This window comes from Xiphophorus maculatus, chromosome 7 (genome assembly GCF_002775205.1).
Source record: "Xiphophorus maculatus strain JP 163 A chromosome 7, X_maculatus-5.0-male, whole genome shotgun sequence".
In the NCBI taxonomy this organism is placed as follows: Eukaryota; Metazoa; Chordata; class Actinopteri; order Cyprinodontiformes; family Poeciliidae; genus Xiphophorus; species Xiphophorus maculatus.
The window spans coordinates 11,879,572-11,901,837 of NC_036449.1; the positions used below are offsets into that span (position 1 = coordinate 11,879,572).

Below are 22,266 nucleotides of genomic sequence, written 5' to 3' on the forward strand. Positions count from 1 at the left end.
GATACACACAGAAAACAAAACAACTGGAAGCGAGGCAGAATTGATGGAAATAATGGCTTGTTAAGGGTAGTCTGCAGTGTTTGTTTTCCTCAAAAGGATCAAAGTAATAAATAAGTCTACTCCTTTTCAAACAGAGGAGTAGTGGTAAACAAATTATTTCGTTCTTGGTTATGTATGCACATGTTTTTCTCTGTCCTACTGGTTTCTTGTTCTTTTTTTTAAAACCTGTTTGAAATAGATAAGTAAATACTGAAATATTGCTGAGTAAATACTCAACACAATTAGTAGTTTTCATGTAGGCTAAAAAGTTACATTTTGGTCTCATGTGATTAAAGGATCTTCTTTCACCTGTTTGCTTTTTTATTGCCTTTAAAAATGCTTGAAAGGCATAATACATACTTCAAGTCACAGGCTTTGTCAATATTATTTTGTTAGTGGCTCACTAAAAAGTCAGGGAACCTTTACTTCACCAGTCTGGACCATATTCAAAAGGGATTCAAAGTCCTTCTTTTAATAAACATTTATTTCCCAAAGGAAAAGGCTCATGTTTTAGCATTATTTACATCACACAGTACAAACTTTATATCTGTACAATTCACTTAGAAAGTCGTACCGCAAAGTGGTCAAACAATAAAGACAAAAGGGAAGGAATAAAAGGGGGGAATCACTACAAGATGAAATAAAAGCAGACGTAGCCTGTGTCCAATAAAAGATCCCTGCAAAATGATTCAATAAAACTTTAAATAACATTGGAGAGGTTTTGAAATAGTATTGTTCAAGTAGCAACTTGTCCAAAGCCTTCATGACCATTAACACCATTGGAGTACCATTTATGCATCACATGATGGTCATCCTGTTAAGACTGTAAACAAGAGGAACAGAAAAAAAGTCTCATTTTTCCAGTTGATCCTTCCTAAAAAACAAAACAAAAACAAAAAACAGACATTCATGATGAACGTTGAAATGCTACAGGAGTATGATTTCTTTTTCTAACACTGGCTTTTTGCCTAAAGGAATGTAATTAGGAGGAATATGGTCAACATTCCTCTAATTTTCTGTACATATCACCAAAAAGCATCCTAAACACAAAGCCAACAGCTTTTAAATCCACTCTTTGTCTCATTCCCAGAATAAGTTTTTACCTTTTTAAGCCAGTGTGTGCATTTTAGATTTTGCATCAAGTCCACAGAAGGTATGCTGGTCAATTTTTGTCAAAGCTACAGATGGATGCAACCAATAAAGCTCACAGGTTGGTCTCATCCCACGCTGGGTCATTAATGCTCTTCAGTACTCGCCGCACAACTTTCTCTAAGTCTCTACGTGCTCTCTGCTCCTCCTCCAGGGATCTCTTCATCTTCTTATTGTCCTACGAGGATAAATAATGAGTTATTCTAAAATACATATATGAGAAATGTTTAATTCCACACATAAAATCATTCAAATGACAAATAATGTTTTAAATAATCATAGTAAGCCAGAAACTTTGACACATTTTAAGACAGTTTTGTACATTGAGTGAACAGTCATGAATTGTTTTCTGTCCAGGAACCTTACTTTTATTCAGGCATGAAAAAGCTCCTAAACTCAACACTTAGAAAAGAGTTATGCTGACACATAACACACCATAGCATCGAGCCAGCTTTAAATGGGAACTTTTGTCACTTTGTTACTTGCAGCCAAAAGGAAAGGTTATAGGCGGTCTTTAACCCATTAATCGTCATGTCAACATGTAAGCGTTTTCACGGTGACACCTAAAGGATTTTAGGAACCAACAATGTCCCTCCTATCTACTGAAAACTTGTTGTGCAAAATATGATGAACTAACAAATCAATCTAAAGTCTCAGCATTGGCTGCCAAGACATTTTGAATTTTAATCTTTTACTGTTTTCTAAAACAACCACTGATCCTAATCTGATATACAATGGACATTGAGATAAGTACTCTTATAAGTACCTGGGTGTTCACCTGATCTATTATATTCCATTTTATTCTATTCATATATCATGACTAACTATTTGGCTGCAGCTGCCCACCTGGAGCGATAGATAAGAATAGTTTCAAAATTCTGATCTATTTAATTATATTATATCTCCTGTTATTTCTATAGAATTTTTGGTTGTTATTCATGGCTTAAGTTTTAAAACATGTCTTGTTTTATGTGAATAATTTAACTCCCCCCCCGCCACCCCCATTTGTCTTGAGCTGCTCTACAAACTGATGTGATTAATTTAAAGGCTAATGTGTCTCTGAGGACATGTGCTGCAGTCGATTTTGGGTTTTTTTCTCAAAGACACGTCGTTTATTCACTGTAAATAGGTTTCCAGCTGTAACATCTTTGCTTTTGTCTTCCATTTCTACATTTTTCACATTTGTTATTATCCAAGTGAAAAAGCATCAAAGCTTGAAAGACCTCCATAAAGCCTGTAGACACCGAAAAACTCTACATCAAGTGACCAGAAGTAATTGTGGCTGTTTTAAAGTAAAGTATAAGGAAGTAAGGACCGTTTTGCAGAGTATTTTAACTGTATGGTTAAATTAATTAAAATAACTACACAATTAACTCTTAGTTTATGATGAAACAATAGCAAACATTCACCTGTTTCAGCTCTTGAACCTCATCCCGCAGGGCGTAAACCACATCCACCAAACTCCTTCAATGAGATCAGATTCACACAGGCCGTTACATAAACCAGTGTAAGTCACAATGAATGCTTAATTTGGGTTTGTGCAAAAGCAAGAGACGCAAGTTGGGTTTTAAATTGATTTTACAAATCATGCCAAAAATATCAAAAGCACATTTTAACTAGTTTTCTAGGAGATAAAGCATGGCAATCTCAAGTTTCCAGGTCAGTTCTGGCCTAAACTGTGTTGAAGAATGATAGAATATTCTTTTAAGTCTGGCTTATGTCAGGAAACTAGCCAGCTTAAGATGACTCTACAAATTGTGCTTGGAAATGTCAAATATCAAGCTTCAAGATTGATAACTATATATGTATATTATTTTTGATCTATTGTGAATTAGAAAAATCCACAATAAATTCAATCATGCAAACACAATTTTTTTTTTGTTTTCAAAATTCTTTAAGTTGTATTTTGGATCACTCGGCTACCGCGTAAAAAAAAAAAAAAGTGGATGAAATACATCAGTAAATGGAAAAAATGAATTGGGCATTCAGGCCAAAGACAAGTTTATGTAAACCTCTTACTGCCACTGTCAGCAACTCTTACTTCTCTTCCAGTACACTTTGTCCGTTGCGGTTTGGATCGTCTAGAAAAACTTTCTCCTCACCAGGGATGATCACATGCAGCCCTGTTTCTGGTCGTGATCCTGCGTCAAAACAGAGAAGCAAACAACCTCTGGGACTTCACTATGTCTCATCTTGAACTAGTCAACAAGTAGTAGTGAAATACATTCAGAGTAAAGTCAGTGTGGACTTTATTGTAGGAACAGACAGGTTAGTAGTAGTGTTTTAGTCATGACAGACAAACAAGACTCAGAGGAAACTAAATGGCATGAAAAGTTAAGAGAAAAATTTCAGACACAATCAGATCGGCTCCACAAAGCAACAGAACGACAGCTTCTATCCACTGATAGATTTATTAAAACTCATAATACAGCATTTGGGACTTTGAACACTTCAGCAGTGTAGAACAAATACACTGAAGGCTGCTTTAAAAAAAGAAAAAGAAAAAGGACACGGTCAGATGTCTGACTTGAATGCAACATTAGAGCAGACAGAGAACGATGTTGGTTAAAGACTAAGTTCTTTTTCACCCTGTCTGTCCAAGAGTTTGACTTGTTAAACCACAGAATACACCTGTCACAAAGTTCAGCACGATAGGACAGCCATATTCTTAGATCTTTTTTTTTCTGGCAGCAAGACAACTAGTATTTACAAAAAATGGGGACATTATGTGCTCTTTATATGCCAAGTCCACTCTAACAGCATTCTGAAGTTGAAATAGATCAACTTTGCAGTCTCTCGTTTCTTTTGTTTGTTCTATTTTTTTGTCCTTCAACGTCATCCAACCACTGAAGGTGAGCATTTACACTACAAATGAGTATTCACTTTACAATTACACTGAATACTTAAGTCTATCTTTAAGATTATATTATACAGAGTCTTGGTAGACACTAAAAAGTACAGAATTTCATTGAGTCCACACCCCCACTCCCTTTTGCCCATAACATGATTGTGCAAAATAATTAAAACATTTCAGTATTAATTGTAAACTTTGATACAAACCAAATAAAATGGGGGACAGAGATTATTTTGTAAACATTGATATACAATTTTAAATCAACAGATAAGTGGAAAAAAATACTAAAATGTGTACAAAATTATACATACAGTAAAGAAATCATTTTATAAACACTTGCAACATGGACCCATATGTATATATATTTCCCATACGTCATTCTTTTTGCCCATTGTAAGAGGATGTAGAGTTGTACTTTTCATAACGGTACTGGAAAAATACTTCTTCATAAAAATAGATACTAATGTGAGAAAGAAAGGGAAGCCTCACAAGCTGACAACAGTAGGGAGAGTTGATTAGACATTACCATAGGAGCTAGTTTACTTGATGATCTTGTTCTGACTGGTTTAAGCTATGTTTTTACTGTCATACGTAAAGTTATAAGGGTAATCTCAAACAACAGCATTTACACTCATGATTTATCAGCTACACCATCAATGACAAAAGAAAAGTTCAGTTTAAGCTTCACCTTTAGCTGCAAACACAAAATTTCAGACTTATGAAATCACTTTCTCTAAAGGTCAGAGATGCAGTGTGTTGCAAAAATTTTCATATCCCTTAAGCTTTTTCCCTTTTTTCACTTTGCAACCATACATTTTACAATATTTTATCAAGACTTCATTGTAGATCTGAAAGAGCTGCAGAGATTCACAGCTTCAGTGGGAAACTTTGTTGAGATGTCCCACAGTTCACAAATCTGTCCTTTATGGAAAAGTGGCAAGAAGAAAGCCACTGTTGAAGTTTGAAAGCAATGAAAACTTGTCCTAATGCTTTGACTCCAGACAGAACTGTCTCCTTAATAGACAGGTATTCCAAGGAGAAATTAATTTAAACTTTTAAAACAGGAAAACCTTTTCAGCTGCTTTAAATTAGTCAACCATTGTGATTTTACTTAAATTTGTTTCTTAAATACATTTAAGATGGTAAAAGCCCAGCAATTAAAGGGGCAGCATTATGTATTTTCCAGGCACATAGTGTGATTTTATAGCACAATCAAGTAACCATGTTTCCTTCAATTGTTATAAAAGCACTGTTTATATCAAATTGGCCTCCGTCTCTTTAAAAAACTCAAACTCTTCCCAACGTTCCACTTCCAGCAAGTCTTTACAACGTTTCTCCATTATGTCAATTTACCGTTCATAGACTGAGAAGTAGTTCATATGATGAGCTCAGCAGGTTAGCAGTTCCACCACGTGTTTGCTAATGGCTGCCGCCGCTAGTCTGGAGGAGCCGAGTGGGGGAAACACACGAGTGGCGCTCTGTGGGGCGAATGATCGGCTAGTAGAGTTTGCAGCACCAAAGGGGAGCCTTGGGTAAATTGGCAATGCTTTGTCAGAGCAAGTGCTTAGGCATCCCCGAATGGGTGCTATGGAGATTCATGCATGAAAGAATGAAAGCAATACTCCATGTATGTCTTTGATGAGGGAATAACATTAGAAATTGACGTAAAGCTCAAAAAAGTTGATTTTACATAATGCTGCCCATTTATAGGGAATTTACGTCAGGCGACTTGGTGATCCTTCAATGCTCCTATTGCAAAAATAATGCAGATTAACATCTCCTAGACCATCTCTTATGGTTGTCAATGCTAGAGCTCTACAATATGTCAACAAATGTATTTATTTATGCTGTTGTACTATCAATTGCAAAGTGAAAAAAATGAAGAAAAAGGTTCAAAAAGTATTAAAATCTTTGCAAACCAATCTTTAGTCTAACTGCACCTTCCATGCATTCAGGCAGGTATTCTGTGTTTTCCAAATGAGATCAAAGTGTGCAGGACTGATGTTAGTGCCAGATCTCAACAGGTCTTATTATTTCACTGACAATCAAAAAATTCACTGATCCCGAATTTAAGGATACCAATTTAAACTGTGGGTTTCAGCGTTGTAATGCACCATTCAGTTTAATGTCCAGGATGTCCCTGAATACCCTGGTGGAAAGTGTCATGAAAGAAATGATAATAAGACTGAGTCACTGTTACATTTATGTTTAGCTACAGATTCAGTTGACAAAGTCTGCTTGTTCCTATAGTAGTGTTTTTGTTTGTTTTTCATATTTTCTTAAATCCTCCCAAAGATTTGAAAGATTGGTTAAACATTGAATCATGAAAGACTAAATGTAAAATGTTAAGAATCTGAATTTGCACACTGCTTTATTCTGCAGACAGCAGAGGCATTTGTGCCTAATCACGTGTGTGTGCCTGTTTAGCATCTGTGCTATGTTTGAGCATGCGTATCCCAAAACCACATGCTGAAAAGGAACAAATTTATGGTAAATTGAAGACACTCATTCTTGAATAGCATCTGAATATCAGACAGGAAAAAATGTAAGTCCCCACCTGCCCGGCCGCTGAATCTCCCTCCCCTAAACTACACACCAAAATCCCCATCCTCTCCACTCAGAGTCCACCAGATTTATGGTTAAACAAGGAGAGTGGTCACATTCAAGATAAATTAACAATAATTATTAGCTAACACTTACTGCATGACATCTACAGAAAGAGAGGAGGCACAAAAAAGGGAAAGGCAACAGGAAAAATGCTGAAAACATCATCTGACAAGCCGTCGAAAAATAAATTAAAGCAATAAATTACCCAAATCAACCAAAAAGATAAATAGATAAAAAATCAATCTTTTTAATACATCTACGGTAAAAGAGGTAAGCGCTCTCTCTATACGTCACATTATAGTACAGCCTGGCGGCGCTGTACTTTCTCTAGTTCTGATGGGAGATGCAACTCTTTCGCGGCACCGATCCCATCCTGTAACTGTGGCTGGTCCAGATGGAGTCGTAGTCAGAGTCCTCCGACAGGTCGGAGCTCAGTTCTGGCCGAGACACGCTGCTGCGGCGGCCCGGCGAGTCCACGCAGGACTGGTCCATGTCGGCGAGCACGTGGTTGTGCATCAGGTCCGTGCCCTGCCATGCTGGTGGGGCCGGGGTCAGGGTGACGGTGGGACGAGAGGGGGAGATGTCGCAAAAAATGTGGAGAGGGGGGAAATGGGGAGTCGGAGGAAGGGGTTGTGGGCGGTGCACGCAATACGCAACAGATGGTAAATCATAAAAGAAATGACAGATGTGTAAGGAGAGGATGGAAAAAATTATAAAGGTATGAAAAAAAACACAAATATGGAAAAAGGTACTCAAGGTAAATCAGAAAAATGCCCAAAAGGAGGAAACGGGAAGGAAAAAGAGAGGAGATATTGTTAGAAGGAACAGTTTGGAATACCAGTGGTAAGATAGGCACTGAGTAGAAAATACAGGTATGTTTCTACAAAGCATCAACCAGTTGACGCTATCAAAATACATCATGGTTTAAAAAAATAACGGTTTCAAAATGCAAAAATTTTCAAAGCTATGGTTGAGAAGCCACAAGAAACATATCTGTTGAGAAGTTTTCAGCCGCCTTACGTATAAAACATAGAGCCCGATCACTTGTATTACCGCACAAAGACATGAACAGGAAGAAACAGGTTTGACGATTTATACAGGTAGCGTGTGAAAGCAACAAGATGCAGCTGTTGATAAATGTACTTTCTGGCTTAAACTACGTATGAAAATCCCCACAATTGTATATAAATGTCAGATACTGTAGGTGTGATAATCAGTATATTATCTAAGCAGACAAAGGGAACAACATTTTTTTTCCATCAAGTTTGATGAGTTTTTATAAATTCATGTTTTGTTTTGGTTTTTTTACAGTTGTTGTTTAAATACTAAGAAAATTGGCAGTTTTTCTAAAGGTCATTGAACATCAACCTAACACACAAGTATGAGCCTCTCCTCCTTTCCTAAATGAACCTTTATAGGATTTTCATTTGTCTTACTGGAGTTCAGAGTCTGCCTGGTTTTGGCGCTGGTGCAGTATGCCTCAATAACTTTCAGGATCTGGGCGTCTTCTTCCAGAGCGGCCGTACCTGAAAGGGTGAACAAACGATTTAATTAAAATGGATAGCCTTCATGTATAAAGCTAATATTAATACTCTTAGAGTATTAGATCTCTAAGAGACCTAGTATTAAGAGTAGAGATCTAATTCTACAATGAAATGGTGCTTGAGTATTGAACACATACTCTTCCTTAGAGCAAATTCCTCTTCAGACTGTTTTCTCTCAGGTTTGCGTTTGGGAAGGAGTTTCTTCACACTCTTAGGACTTTTACTGAGATCCTGCAAACGGGAAGCAAACAATTTCTTTTTTCTCCAAAATTATAAAGCAAAACACACAGTGCAATTATCTAAATAAACTACAATAAAAAAGAATAAACAGTCCCTCACCTCTTTGTAGCAGAGTGCAGCGGAGGGCCGTAACGGCGGAGCGGGTCGCAGGCAGCTCAGGCTCCAGGGTTTGGGGGTGTTTGGTGGCTCCAGGGGGCCCCATGTCATTGTGCTGTGGGTCGTCCCATGAGAGGATGGGTGAGGCAGGGTGTGGTAGGTGGGAGCCACAGTCATGGCCCTGCTCTCAGCATGCCGGGACGGGGTGAGAGGATGAGATGGGAGCTGAGGAAACAAAAAAAAAAAACAGTCTCTGTTACAAAACCATTTTGTTCCCATTCTCTGCTCAATGAAACACTTTACAGTAAATACTCTATAACACAATGACTTCTGAATATATATAGGTTGTTGCAAATCATAGTTGGCCTCTGATATGCAGATAATAACTCCTAAAGCTGCTTTTTATCAGTCGACTTCAACACATTCTGCCACTAAAGTCGAAACCTATGCATTTTTATTACTTAAAATCAGTTTTTGTTTACTGACGTTACTCTAATGAGAGAAACAAACCACTTACTAATGCCACTGCAGTTTGTTCACATGACCATTGCACATTATGTAAAGCCAACCGTTCACAACATATTGATTGATAGGATCACAGTCGGTGTGAAACCAACATACATAGTCACAATGTTGGGCCCCATACTGGGTGCAGATGAATGGAAAGGAAATAGGCTATGTGTAATGATTAGCTCCTGACCGTGTGGCAGGGGACAGCGAGCGGTTTGTGGCTGGGGGCCGTGGCGGCGCTGTGTTTGATCTGTCTCGTCAGGTGCTCCACCCAGTCCTGCAGGTCCTGCTGGTTTGCACACACCACCTGGAGACGGTCAAACATGGTGCCTGCATGCAAAAGGAGAGCGCAGTTTGAAACACTTTCTGCATGTTCATGACGTTTTTGCTGCTTCTTGTGTGGTTTTACCGTTTAGCTCAAAGGCATTTTTATGGGCTTCACAGTCTTCTAGTTTGGTCACGATCATGCCAGTCAAAGGCAGCTTTCCCTGCAAAGAAAAACAAATGGGAGAAACAAAAGAAAAATTAGCTCTTAACCCTTATGGTTTGCAGGGTTGTGTTGTACTTTTTAAGCACAACACAAATGAACTAAAAAAAGACACTTTCAGTTCACTATTATATGATACAATTTATTATTGTTAGTAATGTCTTGTGATGGCATTTTATATACTACAGTAGGGATAAAGTAAGCTAAAATATAACAATATATATATATATTTTTAAATGTCTCTAATCCACACCCTATACACCTGACTGGTCCGAGAACAAAACACCAATTTAACAAAAAAAAAATCCTCCAATTTCAATAATGTTGCATCAATTACAAGTAACCCTCTGTTTCAATTACACAAATCAATAAATCATTCATACTATAGGAATACAAAATAAATATTCATTATATTGAAACAACCCAAACAAATCTTGGATCGTCCTGCTCAAATTAAATGTTGAAACACAACATACAAAGAAAGTTATAAAAAATATCTTTAAAAAAAGTCAAAGTGTTCTGGCATTCAGCAAATAGAAAATGTTGGTAATTCCAACTAACCTAAAATAAGAAAAGTTTGGTCTGATTTAACTCTGTACAGGAAGAAAAATAAAAACTAAAGATTTTTCAAATTTAGGCTTTTAATCAAACATCAGATTGCACTTTATTACAAAACTATGCAAACTGAATATCAAGCATTTGAAGGACTTTCTAAACTTTTGGAAACGCTTATATGAAATTCAAGCATTTTCAAGTAATTCAAGCTGTAATTCAAGTAACTCCATCCTTAAGAAATACATTTTCATTTAGGCATTCAGATGGATGTTCAGAGGTGGAAGTCAAGGGATTTCTGACCTGGAATATGAAACCGCTCATCCTGGGACTAGCAGACAGCATGAGGAGGATGTGAGGAAACAACATGAGGTAGCGCTCATTCTTCTCCTGCTCAAAATAAAAAAGAGAGAGAGAGACAGAGAAGTATGGGTGGATGAGAACTTCACAGTGGAGCTGATAACCTGACAAGACACCAGACCTTCATTAACGTGTGTTCAATTAAGCAAACAATTATGCAAAGGAAGGTGAACTACCTGAATAAAAACCAAGCATGGACTGGAGGAAACAAATCAGCTGTCCAGAAATAACCAGGATGGGAATCAACTTCTTGATGCCACATAACAGTGGTCCCTCCATTTTTCTAATCGCCTTTGCCCCTTAGTATAGGGACCTTATCTCAGCAGTCATCAAACAAGAAACAGTAATCGGAAAAAAATATTACAACCCCACAACAGACTTTGTGTTTTTTCTAAAATAGTTGGGGGAACCTGCTTGAAATAAAAACCTTGAATCCACTATTTAGGGAGAGACTTAATCTTGTTTTTAAAAAGTTAGGGGTGAGTTGATTCTACCAGGCAATAACCGTTTCAGGTTGTTTCTAATTACTAGCCTTAATGCTGACCTCTGTGGCACTGAATAGTCGGTTTCAGGTTTGCCTAATAAACGGCTGAGTGTTGATCAGAAAGTCTCCTTTGTCTCTTCAAGTTGAAGTGCTTCAACTCTGAGGCAGCTGCTGGAGCTGCAGTTTAATGGGAGATATGGTGACAATCCTAATTTCAGACCAAAGCATCTTGTTGACCACAACAATCATATTTTTTAGATGCCTCAACTGACCCACATATTTCTATTGCAGCCATTAATCAACTGTCATCTGCAAAACTAGGCTGCCTCCACACCACACATCCATCACTTAAACTGCAGTTATGCATAAAACCACAAATGAGACTCATTTCCACTCCCATGTAAAATACCAATTTTCCTAAATAACCATTTGCACGTAGAAATGTTGCATTTACTTAAATATGTGTCATAAAAACCATTTCAGTAACTGGGACAAAAATGCATAACTGAAAAACTAACGGGACAATATTTTACTTTTGTAGGAGGCAAAAAATACATCAGTCAATTATATAACTTATGTAACTAAGTTGTATAATTATGATAGCATGGCTAAATATGCAATTGTCAATTTTAAAATACATGTACTCGCTAGCAGATTAAAAGTATAACCCAATAAATTTGAATATTATTAAAAAACTAGAAAAACAAAATTTCTGAAGAAATTTAGCCGGGGCCTGCCAAGGCGCGCCCGTCGGGCTTGGGCCCGGCGTCGTCACGCCACAAATCGGCGTCGACGCTAAAGAACGCCGCAACGTAATCAGTGGCACGCGGAGAACCACAAGAACGTTAAGCGAGGCGGACGTGCACCATTCAGTACGATTTAAAATGTTGTCAAGGCTTTTATTTTGGAAGTTTTGTTAAACTTCATTTCAAAGGGCCAAACTAATCCCATGCGTAATAGTCCTTGGGTTAAAATAGTTATATAATGCTGAAAACACAAGTAGCTGATGTAAAAATATTCAAGGCTTTTATTTTGAAATTTTCAGTATGCTCCATTTTAAAGTTCCGAACTAATCCCATGTGTAACAGTGCTTTGCATGAAAAAGTCATATACGGCCAAAAAAAGCAATTACGTCATGTAAAATCTTCAAGGCTTTTATTTTGAAATTTTCAGTATGCTTAATTTTAAAGTTCCAAACTAATCCCATGTGTAACAGTGCTTTGGATGAAAAAGTCACATAAAGCCACAAACAGCAATTACGTCATGTAAAAATATTCAAGGCTTTTATTTTAAAATTTTCAGTATGCTTCATTTCAAAGGGCCAAACTAATCCCATGTGTAACAGTGCTTTGGATGAAAAAGTCAAATAAAGCCAAAAAGAGCAATTACATGATGTAAAAATATTCAAGGCTTTTATTTTGAAATTTTCAGTATGTTTCATTTTAAAGTTCCGAACTAATCCCATGTGTAACAGTGCTTTGGATGAAAAAGTCATACAAAGCCAAAAACAGCAATTACATGATGTAAAAATATTCAAGGCTTTTATTTTGAAATTATTATTATGCTCCATTTTAAAGTTCCAAACTAATACCATGTGTAACAGTGCTTTGGATGAAAAAGTCAAATAAAGCCAAAAAGAGCAATTACATGATGTAAAAATATTCAAGGCTTTTATTTTGAAATTTTCAGTATGCTTCATTTTAAAGTTCTGAACTAATACCATGTGTAACAGTGCTTTGGATGAAAAAGTCAAATAAAGCCAAAAAGAGCAATTATGTCATGTAAAAATATTCAAGGCTTTTATTTTGAAATTTTTGTTAAGCTTCATTTTAAAGGGCCAAACTAATACCATGTGTAACAGTGCTTTGGATGAAAAAGTCAAATGAAGCCAAAAAAGAGCAATTACGTCATGTAAAAATATTCAGGGCTTTTATTGTGAAATTTTCAATATGCTTAATTTTAAAGTGTAAAACTAATCCCATGTGTAACAGTTACTGAGTTAAATCAGTTATATACAGCCCAAAGCAGCAATTAGTTGTAAAGGCCAGTTCAGTCCTGATCTGTTTCAACTGAGTATTCCACTATAGATAGAACTACAGTGATGCGTATTCGTAGTCCAAATCAGCAGCCAATAGCCTCTTGAGTTCCGTTGCTATGGCAAATAATGGTCTCAGCAGGTGTGAGCTCTGAGCTGTGAGCTCTCAAACACACAAGTGTGTTTGAGCAAACACACTTTACTGAAAAAAAGCATTGGAAACAAATCCTTCTTGTTCGGGAACCGTAATACATATTCGAAAAGCGTTTCGAGCGTATGACAGTTCAATGTGTCTTCTGCGATAGTCCCGAGATTCATATCTGTACCTCACTCAGAGCATTTACAGTGATGAGAGAAAGAAATGTTGTGCCCAGATATGAACCGAGATGGGCTGTCACTCTAATTTGAAGAAAAATGAGAAACTTTGGGTCGCTTAGAGGCAAATTGTGGACAAACCGTAACTGGTATCGACGAGCCGTCTTCACTTTCGAAGAGATCACAGACGTATCTACAAAATGAAATTTGAATGGCATTTCTAGGTGAATTTGTGACGACACAGCAAATCCTCAAAAATAGGGTATTTCTAGGATTTTTCCCATTGAGTTATAATGGGGTTTTTTTCGCAGTTTTTTGCGAATTATGTCGCCACGTTAAGCCCAAATCCCACCAAAAATAATACCTCCAATGGCGTGAATTTTCTGCACGTTTTGATACCTCATTTGTAGGTGTGCACCCAGCGGTATGAGCCGCATTAACGGTTACGGAAGAAAAATAAAGAATTATAATAAAGAGACGCTTCTCTCCGACAATAGTAATAGGTTCCTGCCATTGCTTTGCATGGCAGGCCCCAACTAGAAAATTTCGGAAGAAATTTAGACGGGGCCTGCCAAGGCGCGCCCGTGGGGTTCGGGCCCGGCGTCGTCGCGCCACAAATCGGCGTCGACGCCAAAGAACGCCGCGACGTCACCAGTGGCACGCGGAGAACCGCAAGAACGTTAAGCGAGGCGGACGTGCACCATTCAGTACGATTTAAAATTTTTGTCAAGGCTTTTATTTTGGAAGTTTTGTTAAACTTCATTTTAAAGTTCCGAACTAATCCCATGTGTAACAGTGCTTTGGATGAAAAAGTCATACAAAGCCAAAAACAGCAATTGCATGATGTAAAAATATTCAAGGCTTTTATTTTGAAATTTTCATTATGCTCCATTTTAAAGTTCTGAACGAATCCCATGTGTAACAGTGCTTTGGATAAAAAAGTCACATAAAGCCAAAAAGCGCAATTACCTGATGTAAAAATATGCAAGGCTTTTATTTTGAAATTATTATTATGCTCCATTTTAAAGTTCCGAACTAATCCCATGTGTAACAGTGCTTTGGATGAAAAAGTCACATAAAGCCAAAAAGCGCAATTACCTGATGTAAAAATATTCAAGGCTTTTATTTTGAAATTATTATTATGCTCCATTTTAAAGTTCCGAACAAATCCCATGTGTAACAGTGCTTTGGATGAAAAAGTCATATACGGCCAAAAAGAGCAATTACATGACGTAAAAATATTCAAGGCTTTTATTTTGAAATTTTCAGTATGCTTCATTTCAGAGGGCCAAACTATTCCATTGTGTAACAGTGCTTTGGATAAAAAAGTCACATAAAGCCAAAAAGCGCAATTACCTGATGTAAAAATATTCAAGGCTTTTATTTTGAAATTATTATTATGCTCCATTTTAAAGTTCCGAACTAATCCCATGTGTAACATTGCTTTGGATGAAAAAGTCATATACGGCCAAAAAGAGCAATTACGTCATGTAAAATATTCAAGGCTTTTATTTTGAAATTTTCAGTATGCTTAATTTTAAAGTTCCAAACTAATCCCATGTGTAACAGTTACTGAGTTCAATCAGTTATATACAGCCCATAGCAGCAGGTAGTTCTAAAGGCCAGTTCTCAGTCCTGATCTGTTTCAACTGAGGATAGATAGAACTACAGCGATGCGTATCTGTAGTCCAAATCAGCAGCCAATAGCCTCTTGAGTTCCGTTGCTATGGTAAATAATGGTCTCAGCAGGTGTGAGCTCTGAGCGCTGAGCTCTCAAACACACAATTGTGTGTTTGAGCAAACACATTTTACTGACAAAAAAGCATTGGAAACAAATCCTTCTTGTTCGGGAACCGTAATACATATTCGAAAAGCGTTTGCAGCGTATGACAGTTCAATGTGTCTTCTGCGATAGTCCCGAGATTCATATCTGTACCTCACTCAGAACATTTACAGCGATGAGAGAAAGAAATGTTGTGCCCAGATCTGAAATTCTATTCAAATACATGGGAGAGAGCCTCAGACAGCCTCAGAAAATCCTGTCGCATGACTTTGCTCTGAAGCACCGTGACAGAAAACCGTACGGTCTAGATAAATTTCGAAAACATTTTACCGGAGCAGACAGGCGTATCAATCAATGTCAGGACCGATTTTGATACTAATCGTGCGATATTTGTGGGCGTGATGGCGATTTCAAAAATGATTTGGGTTGAAAAAGTTGTCTTCATCTCTCACTCTAAGCAGCCAGAAACGCACTCTAACTTGAGCAAAAATGAGAAACTTTGGGTCGCTTAGAGGCAAATTGTGGACAAACCGTAACTGGTATCGACGAGCCGTCTTCACTTTCGAAGAGATCACAGACGTATCTACAAAATGAAATTTGAATGGCATTTCTAGGTGAATTTGTGACGACACAGCAAATCCTCAAAAATAGGGTATTTCTAGGATTTTTCCCATTGAGTTATAATGGGGTTTTTTTCGCAGTTTTTTGCGAATTATGTCGCCACGTTAAGCCCAAATCCCACCAAAAATAATAGCTCCAATGGCGTGAATTTTCTGCACGTTTTGATACCTCATTTGTAGGTGTGCACCCAGCGGTATGAGCCGCATTAACGGTTACGGAAGAAAAATAAAGTTCTATAATAATAATAATAATATTAAAGAGACGCTTCTCTCCGACAATAGTAATAGGTTCCTGCCATTGCTTTGCATGGCAGGCCCCAACTAGAAAATTTCGGAAGAAATTTAGCCGGGGCCTGCCAAGGCGCGCCCGTGGGGTTTTGGGCCCGGCGTCGTCGCGCCACAAATCGGCGTCGACGCCAAAGAACGCCGCGACGTGATCAGTGGCACGCGGAGAACCGCAAGAACGTTAAGTGAGGCGGACGTGCACCGTTCGGTACGATTTAAAATTTTCTCGAGGCTTTTATTTTGGAAGTTTTGTTAAACTTCATTTCAAAGGGCCAAACTAATCCCATGCGTAATAGTCCTTGGGTTAAAATAGTTATATAATGCTGAAAACAGCAATTACATGATGTAAAAATATTCAAGGCTTTTATTTTGAAATTATTATTATGCTCCATTTCAAATTTCCAAACTAATCCCATGTGTAACAGTGCTTTGGATGAAAAAGTCATATACGGCCAAAAAGAGCAATTACATGATGTAAAAATATTCAAGGCTTTTATTTTGAAATTTTCAGTATGCTTCATTTCAGAGGGCCAAACTATTCCATTGTGTAACAGTGCTTTGGATAAAAATGTCACATAAAGCCAAAAACCGCAATTACATGATGTAAAAATATTCAAGGCTTTTATTTTGAAATTATTATTATGCTCCATTTTAAAGTTCCGAACGAATCCCATGTGTAACAGTGCTTTGGATGAAAAAGTCATACAAAGCCAAAAAGAGCAATGACCTGATGTAAAACTATTCAAGGCTTTTATTTTGAAATTATTATTATGCTCCATTTTAAAGTTCCAAACTAATCCCATGTGTAACAGTTACTGAGTTAAATCAGTTATATACAGCCCATAGCAGCAGTAGTTCTAAAGGCCAGTTCTCAGTCCTGATCTGTTTCAACTGAGGATAGATAGAACTACAGCGATGCGTATTCGTAGTCCAAATCAGCAGCCAATAGCCTCTTGAGTTCCGTTGCTATGGCAAATAATGGTCTCAGCAGGTGTGAGCTCTGAGCTGTGAGCTCTCAAACACACAAGTGTGTTTGAGCAAACACACTTTACTGAAAAAAAGCATTGGAAACAAATCCTTCTTGTTCGGGAACCGTAATACATATTCGAAAAGCGTTTCGAGCGTATGACAGTTCAATGTGTCTTCTGCGATAGTCCCGAGATTCATATCTGTACCTCACTCAGAGCATTTACAGCGATGAGAGAAAGAAATGTTGTGCCCAGATATGAACCGAGATGGGCTGTCACTGTAATTTCAGCAAAAATGAGAAAGTTTGGGTCGCTTAGAGGCAAATTGTGGACAAACCGTAACTGGTATCGACGAGCCGTCTTCACTTTCGAAGAGATCACAGACGTATCTACAAAATGAAATTTGAATGGCATTTCTAGGTGAATTTGTGACGACACAGCAAATCCTCAAAAATAGGGTATTTCTAGGATTTTTCCCATTGAGTTATAATGGGGTTTTTTTCGTAGTTTTTTGCGAATTATGTCGCCACGTTAAGCCCAAATCCCACCAAAAATAATAGCTCCAATGGCGTGAATTTTCTGCACGTTTTGATACCTCATTTGTAGGTGTGCACGCAGCGGTATGAGCCGCATTAACGGTTACGGAAGAAAAATAAAGAATTATAACTAGAAAAACAAAATTTCTGAAGAAATTTAGCCGGGGCCTGCCAAGGCGCGCCCGTCTGGTTTGTGCCCGGCGTCGTCACGCTACAAATTGGCATCGACGCTAAAGGATGCTGCAATGTAATCAAGTTCAGATTTCTTTAGCCGAAATCTCTTTGCTTCCTTGTCTTTCGTTAGGCGATGAAATACGTTCATGTTTGGTTCGGTTCAGTTCTACTGTAGTGGGCAGACTGTACCGCAGCTGCTGCGCTACAGATATTTCTCCGCTGATTTTCAGTAAAACTCTACAACGGAGAACCTGGAGGTTCTGGTTCGGATGAACAAAATAAACCCAGATATTTTATGTTTTATTATTTGAAATTATTGATAGGCCAAGCATAATGAAAAAAAACTCAGATCATGAAGTTATTTTATGTAATTCAAACAAAAATTATAATTTACATCATACCAAGCTAATATTATGTAGTTCTGCTGTTTTTCACTGTCGGCACAAGACGGCAGCTGAGAGTATCTGTATCCGAAGCAACTGATTCAGTGAAGTAGCTTAATATGCTAGTTCCGGTTATTTGTGGCAATTTCTGCAAGTCACAATAGCTCTAGGTTGAGGTAAAACAAAATTGCCTTATTTCAGCTGATCAGATTGATGTTAACAGAGATTTTGTAGCCTAACTGGTTTCACGAAAGCCAGTTAGCAAAGTGCTAACATGTGAACAAATTGTGGTTCCATCAAGCTAGCAGCTACGCTATCAGAGCCACAACAAAATATCCCACAGCAGTCAAACTTTTAAAATCGATCACATTTCTTAAAGAACACATTACATTTAACAACTGTAAGCAGTTCTAATAATATAGTAATGAAATTAAATAGTATATTTTATGGACATAACACAAACACTTCTTACCTTAACCAAACAGTCGGAAGCAGAAAGCTCTTCTTCTTCTTTTTGTTTTTAATGGCGGTTGGCAAGCAACTTAATGGTGTGCATTACCGCCACCTACTGGTATGGAGTGTGGATCAGGGCGCAACTTAAAAAAAAAAACACTAAATCCTTTCTATCAGTTTAGTTTTCTTAAGAAATTTTATGAAATAACATAAATATTCATGGGGCGTGCTGTGGTGGCGCAGGGGGTTAGCACGCCCCACGTTTCAGTTAACCGCTCCCCAATCTAAAGTCTTACATATAATCCTGTTACCTTCAAACATGTAATAACCGCTTTATTTATTTTGTGTTTAATTAATATCTTATTAAGTTTAAATGTCTCTATATCATATTTCCTAATTTATTGTACTTGCTTTATATTTTCCACAATTAATTATTACATGTTCTACTGTTTCCATATCCATACCACACTCACATCTACCTGTTGGATGTTTACCAATCAAATTTAAAGTTTTGTTTAATCCAGTATATCCAAGGCACAATCTTTTTTTTTTTCATACTTGCTCTTTTCGCTTTTCAGACTTACAATACTTCATTTGAGCCAGCTGGGGGAGACAATTCTCTGTTTTAGCCAGTAGGGTATTAGGGTTTTCAATGGATTTTCCCCATTGACTTATAATGGGGTTTTTTTCGTAGTTTTTTGCGAATTATGTCGCCATGTTCATCCCGAATCCCACCAAAAGTAATAGCTGGAATGGCGTGAATTTTCTGCAGGTTTTGATACCTCTTTTGTAGGTGTGCACGCAGCGGTATGAGCCGCATTAACGGTTACGGATGAAAAATAAAGAATTATAATAATAAAAATTTCGGAAGAAATTTAGCCGGGGCCTGCCAAGGCGCGCCCGTGGGGTTCGGGCCCGGCGTCGTCGCGCCACAAATCGGCGTCGACGCCAAAGAACGCCGCGACGTCACCAGTGGCACGCGGAGAACCGCAAGAACGTTAAGCGAGGCGGACGTGCACCTTTCGGTACGATTTAAAATGTTGTCAAGGCTTTTATTTTGGAAGTTTCAGTATGCTTCATTTCAAAGGGCCAAACTAATCCCATGCGTAATAGTCCTTGGGTTAAAATAGTTATATAATGCTCAAAACACAAGTAGCTGATGTAAAAGTATTCAAGGCTTTTATTTTGAAATTTTCAGTATGCTTCATTTCAAAGGGCCAAACTAATACCACGTGTAACAGTGCTTTGGATGAAAAAGTCAAATAAAGCCAAAAAGAGCAATTACGTCATGTAAAATTATTCAAGGCTTTTATTTTGAAATTTTCAGAATGCTTCATTTCAAAGGGCCAAACTAATACCACGTGTAACAGTGCTTTGGATGAAAAAGTCAAATAAAGCCAAAAAGAGCAATTACCTGATGTAAAAATATTCAAGGCTTTTATTTTGAAATTATTATTATGCTCCATTTTAAAGTTCCAAACTAATCCCATGTGTAACAGTGCTTTGGATGAAAAAGTCATATAAAGCCAAAAACAGCAATTACCTGATGTAAAAATATTCAAGGCTTTTATTTTGAAATTATTATTATGCTCCATTTTAAAGTTCCAAACTAATCCCATGTGTAACAGTGCTTTGGATGAAAAAGTCATATAAAGCCAAAAACAGCAATTACCTGATGTAAAAATATTCAAGGCTTTTATTTTGAAATTATTATTATTCTCCATTTTAAAGTTCCAAAGTAATCCCATGTGTAACAGTGCTTTGGATGAAAACGTCAAATAAAGCCAAAAACAGCAATTACCTGATGTAAAACTATTCAAGGCTTTTATTTTGAAATTATTATTCTCCATTTTAAAGTTCCAAACTAATCCCATGTGTAACATTGCTTTGGATGAAAAAGTCATATACGGCCAAAAAAAGCAATTACCTGATGTAAAAATATTCAAGGCTTTTATTTTGAAATTATTATTATTCTCCATTTTAAAGTTCCAAAGTAATCCCATGTGTAACAGTGCTTTGGATGAAAACGTCAAATAAAGCCAAAAACAGCAATTACCTGATGTAAAAATATTCAAGGCTTTTATTTTGAAATTATTATTATGCTCCATTTTAAAGTTCCAAACTAATCCCATGTGTAACAGTTACTGAGTTAAATCAGTTATATACAGCCCATAGCAGCAGTAGTTCTAAAGGCCAGTTCTCAGTCCTGATCTGTTTCAACTGAGGATAGATAGAACTACAGTGATGCGTATTCGTAGTCCTAACCAGCAGCCAATAGCCTCTTGAGTTCCGTTGCTAGGGCAAATAATGGTCTCAGCAGGTGTGAGCTCTGAGCTGTGAGCTCTCAAACACACAAGTGTGTTTGAGCAAACACACTTTACTGAAAAAAAGCATTGGAAACAAATCCTTCTTGTTCGGGAACCGTAATACATATTCGAAAAGCGTTTTAAGCGTATGACAGTTCAATGTGTCTTCTGCGATAGTCCCGAGATTCATATCTGTACCTCACTCAGAGCATTTACAGCGATGAGAGAAAGAAATGTTGTGCCCATATCTGATCCGAGGTCGGCTGTCACTCTAATATGAGCAAAAATGAGAAACTTTGGGTCGCTTAGAGGCAAATTGTGGACAAACCATAACTGGTATCGACGAGCCGTCTTCACTTTCGAAGAGATCACAGACGTATCTACAAAATGAAATTTGAATGGCATTTCTAGGTGAATTTGTGACGACACAGCAAATCCTCAAAAATAGGGTATTTCTAGGATTTTTCCCATTGAGTTATAATGGGGTTTTTTTCGTAGTTTTTTGCGAATTATGTCGCCACGTTTACCCCAAATCCCACCAGAAGTAATAGCTCCAATGGCGTGAATTTTCTGCACGATTTGATACCTCATTTGTAGGTGTGCACCCAGCGGTACGAGCCGCATTAACGGTTACGGAAGAAAAATAAAGTTCTATAATAATAATAATAATAATATTAAAGAGACGCTTCTCTCCGACAATAGTAATAGGTTCCTGCCATTGCTTTGCATGGCAGGCCCCAACTAGAAAATTTCGGAAGAAATTTAGCCGGGGCCTGCCAAGGCGCGGCCGTGGGGTTCGGGCCCGGCGTCGTCGCGCCACAAATCGGCGTCGACGCCAAAGAACGCCGCGACGTAAGCAGTGGCACGCGGAGAACCGCAAGAACGTTAAGCGAGGCGGACGTGCACCGTTCGGTACGATTTAAAATGTTGTCAAGGCTTTTATTTTGGAAGTTTTGTTAAACTTCATTTCAAAGGGCCAAACTAATCCCATGCGTAATAGTCCTTGGGTTAAAATAGTTATATAATGCTCAAAACACAAGTAGCTGATGTAAAAATATTCAAGGCTTTTATTTTGAAATTTTCAGTATGCTTCATTTCAAAGGGCCAAACTAATACCACGTGTAACAGTGCTTTGGATGAAAAAGTCAAATAAAGCCAAAAAGAGCAATTACGTCATGTAAAATTATTCAAGGCTTTTATTTTGAAATTTTCAGAATGCTTCATTTCAAAGGGCCAAACTAATACCACGTGTAACAGTGCTTTGGATGAAAAAGTCAAATAAAGCCAAAAAGAGCAATTACCTGATGTAAAAATATTCAAGGCTTTTATTTTGAAATTATTATTATGCTCCATTTTAAAGTTCCAAACTAATCCCATGTGTAACAGTGCTTTGGATGAAAAAGTCAAATAAAGCCAAAAAGAGCAATTACCTGATGTAAAAATATTCAAGGCTTTTATTTTGAAATTATTATTATGCTCCATTTTA

At 37.5% G+C, this 22,266-nt stretch overlaps 1 protein-coding gene across 2 annotated transcripts in view; it reads right to left on the reverse strand.

The window, feature by feature from the left end:
- Window positions 1-505: 505 nt before the first annotated feature.
- The window catches only part of LOC102219379 (rho guanine nucleotide exchange factor 7-like), a 63,867-nt gene continuing 42,106 nt past the window's right edge, over window positions 506-22,266 (reverse strand). The window contains exons 13-22 of one of the 2 annotated variants that reach the window (XM_023337255.1): window positions 10,382-10,468; window positions 9,449-9,527; window positions 9,230-9,369; window positions 8,533-8,754; window positions 8,331-8,424; window positions 8,086-8,175; window positions 7,000-7,185; window positions 3,230-3,329; window positions 2,598-2,652; window positions 506-1,366 (exon numbers count right to left, since the gene is read on the reverse strand). In XM_023337255.1, coding sequence (XP_023193023.1) covers window positions 1,244-1,366; window positions 2,598-2,652; window positions 3,230-3,329; window positions 7,000-7,185; window positions 8,086-8,175; window positions 8,331-8,424; window positions 8,533-8,754; window positions 9,230-9,369; window positions 9,449-9,527; window positions 10,382-10,468 — 1,176 coding nt within the window. In that variant the 3' untranslated portion in view covers window positions 506-1,243. The remainder of the gene's footprint in view (window positions 1,367-2,597; window positions 2,653-3,229; window positions 3,330-6,999; window positions 7,186-8,085; window positions 8,176-8,330; window positions 8,425-8,532; window positions 8,755-9,229; window positions 9,370-9,448; window positions 9,528-10,381; window positions 10,469-22,266) is intronic. The other variant, XM_023337254.1, reaches the window with a different exon arrangement.